The sequence below is a fragment of the Anoplopoma fimbria genome, chromosome 1, assembly GCF_027596085.1.
Source record: "Anoplopoma fimbria isolate UVic2021 breed Golden Eagle Sablefish chromosome 1, Afim_UVic_2022, whole genome shotgun sequence".
Taxonomy (NCBI): Eukaryota; Metazoa; Chordata; class Actinopteri; order Perciformes; family Anoplopomatidae; genus Anoplopoma; species Anoplopoma fimbria.
In genome coordinates this window covers 1,780,393-1,785,290 of record NC_072449.1, presented here as the reverse complement: position 1 = coordinate 1,785,290, position 4,898 = coordinate 1,780,393, and the positions used below count along the sequence as shown (strand labels likewise).

The window sequence follows — 4,898 nt, the reverse complement described above, 5'->3', positions numbered from 1 at the left end:
AGGAGCTGGATGCAGAGCTGAAAGAACACTGGCCGTCTTTACTGAAAACACAACCCAGCTTCCACTTCTGGTACGAAACCTAATCAATAACTCATCAATGAGTATCAATAACTTTTTACTGTTCTACATCTCAGAGGTAAATATTGTACTTTTTACTACACTATTAGTAAAATGCAAAATCAACATTAATGCATCAATAATATTAATCGTAAAACACTGACAGGTAACATTTTACTGATGACATAGTTTTACTTCAGTATGGTTTAGAATGCAGGACTTTTACTTGTAGTCGAGTATTTTTCAGTAAAGTATCTGAGTATGTGTTTGTCTATTTGAATCTGAACTTGAGATTTGATGGTCAGAAAAATATAGAATAAAACCAGAATGATTGACAAAAAATAACTTAATTTCATCATCATTTTGATCCATTTATTAATTATTATATATTAATATATGATATATTTATATTTATATTTATTTCTGTCATAACACACTTTGTTTATCAGACAAAACAAGACATTGTAACGGGATTTATGCGTTGATAACAGTTTGCTGATAGTTACAGAGCCACAATGATTAATAGAGTAAATAATCGATGTGAACATGTATTGATTTGTTTTGATCAGTTGTTGTGTTTGTTTGTGTGAAACAGGAAACAGGAGTGGGAGAAACACGGAGTGTGTGCAGCGTGTGTTGAAGGGATGAACTCTCCTCTCAGATACTTCCAGATCTGCCTCAAACTACGAGGACAGTTTGATATCCACAAGTTAGTACACACACACACACACACACACACACACACACACACACACACACACACACACACACACACACACACACACACACACACACACACACACACAGATGATAGTGTGATTTCTAGTTTTAGTTTAATTTCAGTTTTTCAGAAAAGTTTAGTTTTATATAATTATCTTTTATTATTTTACAGTAGTTTAGCTTTTTTTAGGTATCATATCTAATAAGTATTCAGCTACAAATTACAAATACAAACAGCATTAATGGTTTGGAGAGCCGTTGGAATAGCTAGAATGTTTAATGTTCAATCTTTGTGCAACATTTGTTCATCAAATTCACCGTCTCCTTTTTTTAGTCGTGAAATATTATAGTTAAAAAAACTAAAACTGAAATTAATTTACATTCATCTTTATTTTATTTAGCTGTTTTAACTAAGCAATATCATTTTAGTTCAGTTTTTAGTTTTAGAAATGGAATATAGTATATATAATATAATATATGTTTTCATCAATAGGGCTGTTTTATGACTTTTTTTTCGACATGCTATACTATGACTTTTTATGACATATAACACTATTACTTGTTTTTTACTTTTCATGACAGACTATACTACCTTTTTTTTCATTTTATATGACAATTTTTATGTAATATAATATATGTTTTGATTATTGTGTAAACACCTGAAACTAAGAATCATTGTGTTTATATTACCTTAGAATAAGTCCTTCATATCTTAAAGAAAGCAGGTCCTCCTCACATAGTCCATATTTCTACGGTAGCCCAGAACAGACAAACTTAACACTGATATTCCTGTTTTATACATGCAGCAAACTCTGGTTCTGCCGAGTGAATCCAAAGCTTCATGTCTTAAAGCTGCATTCTCTCTAGTGTCCAGCAGGGGGCGACTCCTCTGGTTGTATAGAAGTCTATGAGAAAATGACTCTACTTCTCTCTTGATTTATTCCTGTTAAGATTCAAGTTATAATTAAGGCTACAGTACAGACTGACCAGAGAGCTGAAGAATTGTTGTTTTGTATCATTTTGTTCTAGAGTTCAAACCAAGAAGATATGAACTCTGTTGAATCTGAATCAGAAAGACGACGATTTAAAAAGTTTTCTGTTTGTCTTCCCTGCAGGTTGCTGGAGGACGCCGGTATCACGCCGTCCTGTGAACGACCCTACAAGGTAAAAACATACTATACTATAAGCTTTTAATAAAATGCTATACTTTGACTTTTTATGATATTTTATAACATACTAAACTATGACTTTTTATGATATTTTATAACATACTAAACTATGACTTTTTACGACATTTAACACTATTACTGTGTATTCTTAAATGAATACCTTGGAAAATGACTTTTTATTTCATGCTAAATTGATCTATCAACTTCAGATAGTTTAAATACGCAGCTGACACCTTGTTTGATATCATAAGCATCTTCTGACGGGTTCTTTTCATTTATCTTCAGTTTCAGTTTCTTGGATGTGTGTTTATAGTTGTCACCTGTTTATGGACTTTTGCTTTGTGTTTCCTAACATGAGGATTTGCTTCCTGTGTTTTTGTAGCTCGTGGAGGTTCATCAGGTTTTGGCTCCACGTCTGGGAGACAAACATGAGATCCAGTGTGTTACAGACAACAAGGTCAGAGCTTCTGTCTGTCTTTAACTAACCGTTCCTCTGTCCTCCAGTCCTGTCTGAATATTGTCTTCACAGCTGAAACGATTTCTATAATGTTTAAGGTATTTATTGTGCAGATCTTCTTTAATGTGAGGATTCTCTGTTTTAATATCACAGTTAACTGAATAAAGCTAAAGATACTGACAACACTCGTTAAAATACAAAAGTTCTGGAGGTCTTGCAGCAGATGGGATCGTGTCCCCGAAAAATGCTTCACTGCAGAGACTTCCAATAAAACTGATCAGCTTAACAGGATCAGACAGTTGTAACTTTACCAAACTGTTAAAGGACATTATTTATCCGTCCCTCTGGACTCTGTGTCGGTCTTTTGGATCGAGTATCTTCTAATGAAATATACTAAAGACAAGACAAGACAAGACAAGACAAGACAAGACAAGACAAGACAAGACAAGACAAGATAAGATAAGATAAGATAAGATAAGATAAGATAAGATAATCCTTTATTAGTCCCACAGCGGGGACATTTGCAGGACTTACAGCAGCAGAGAGTAAAGTGCACACAAGAGACATAGTAGAAGAAAGACAAGATAAAAATAAAAAATGAAAATAAAAAAAACAAGTATTATAAATAAGCAATAAGAAACAGTAGAAAAACAACAATAACTGAAATATTATATTTACAGACAGAAAAACTATTATAACTATTATTGCACAGTGTAATGTATTGCACAGGTTTGTAGTGTCATGTGTCATGTGGTCTGCTGGGAGCAGAAACCCACCTTCATCCAGATATCTCAACCATTTCTTTTACAGTGGAAATTCATATTCTCCAGAAATTGAATTCTGATGATTTACGAGAATAAAAACATTCCTCTTGCATCAACATCTGGCCAACAACTTTACTGACGCACAATAAAGTTTTGAACTACTGTTATTTCAGTTCTCTTTGGGGTCGGTTTTATATTTTTGTCTTCCCGTCTTCAAACACATTTTATTGACCTGCCTTACAACCAGATTTATTTGTTTACAACACATGTTTTGTTACTTCAGATTTCTCTGATTGTCACTGGAACGCACTTTGTGCTCCTTGCTTGAATATGTATATTATTATGAATAACCGATGATCATATTTATAATCAAAGTAAGTAAAGTGATGTACTCTTTCACAGGCAATGTACTCCTAGTATATATATATATATATATATATATATATATAGAATTAAAAGTTCCACCATGACAACAGTTGAGATGAACTTACAGAGAGCAGAGAAGTTTACCTGTGTGAAAAATACAAATTACAGATTTTAGAATGCACTCAAACATACATGATATACACACTGAATTTCAGAAACGAGTTACTCTAGCAGTATTAATAGCAGTATTAATAGCAGTGTGTATACATATATGGTTGTTCTATACGTTCTCCTCCTTCAGGGCAGAGAGGTTTGGTTCCAGGTGAAGATTCCTCTGTCTCACAACCTCACCGTCGGCTGCGATCACCACGGTGACGCTGACCTTGACCCGGCGACCTGGTCCGGCCCGAGACAGAACTCCTCCCACGGTCACCCCTGCCCCCCAGAGGTCCCGTTCTACTACTTCCCCATCGACCACCAGGACCCACAGCGGCCCTGCGGCTAACATCAGCTGATCACTGATCAATAACTACCACCGTTGTTACGACCAGCTCGAGTGAGGGAGGTCCACACAGTAAAGCGTGTTTAAATCAAACTTTATTAGTTGAACAAAGCATACAAAACATAACTTGATAGGGTGTGTTGTGTCTTTGTAATTGAATGGTGCAAAAGTAAACAAACAAACAGATGAAAAGGTGTCAGAGTCACGGCTTCACACTGAACACACAGAATAACATACCTGTAACAAAAGTGTAACACATCAAAAATAAATACAGTTAAAGGATTCAAACGTGTTTGTGTTTCTCTTTTAAACTAGTGAGTAGTGGTGCAACAGGTAAAAAAAGCTCAGTTCGATTCACAGAAGTCAGTTATCTTCAAAAATACTAAATGTTATACTTTGTTATAGTCATTTAGTGTTTTCTTCATAAAAACAATATAAAAGATTGTATTTTTATTGATTAAAATAGATTTATTCATTATTAGTATTAATGATGTATTATAATCTTAGAGCTAGTGTTAGGAAGTTAAACGTCATAATTCATCTCTAATATCTATTTATATTAATGTGAAAACATCTTCAAACTACTGGATTTATTCTAGTTTATCACCAACACTACATTTTACAGATTACATGTGAACACATCATGATAACGTTATAATTTAACTTCACCAAATACTAATTTTAACTGAACAGAGCCTGAACGCATCATAATGTAACTGAACTGAACCTCCTTTCATTAACGTTACTAGCTCTCCTCCTGTTATCCGTTAGCGGTGCTGCTAACGTTACTAGCTCTCCTCCTGTTATCCGTTAGCGGTGCTGCTAACTCTCTCCTCCTGTTATCCGTTAGCGGTGCTGCTAAC

The 4,898-nt window shown here is 34.5% G+C and overlaps 1 protein-coding gene across 2 annotated transcripts in view; it reads left to right on the top strand.

The window, feature by feature from the left end:
• Positions 1 to 4,317, top strand: part of rnaset2l (ribonuclease T2, like) — an 8,981-nt gene extending 4,664 nt beyond the window's left edge. For both annotated transcript variants that reach the window (XM_054604365.1, XM_054604356.1), the window contains exons 5-9: positions 3 to 70; positions 653 to 766; positions 1,893 to 1,941; positions 2,329 to 2,403; positions 3,835 to 4,317. In XM_054604365.1, coding sequence (XP_054460340.1) covers positions 3 to 70; positions 653 to 766; positions 1,893 to 1,941; positions 2,329 to 2,403; positions 3,835 to 4,038 — 510 coding nt within the window. In that variant the 3' untranslated portion in view covers positions 4,039 to 4,317. The remainder of the gene's footprint in view (positions 1 to 2; positions 71 to 652; positions 767 to 1,892; positions 1,942 to 2,328; positions 2,404 to 3,834) is intronic.
• The last annotated feature ends 581 nt before the right edge of the window (positions 4,318 to 4,898 follow it).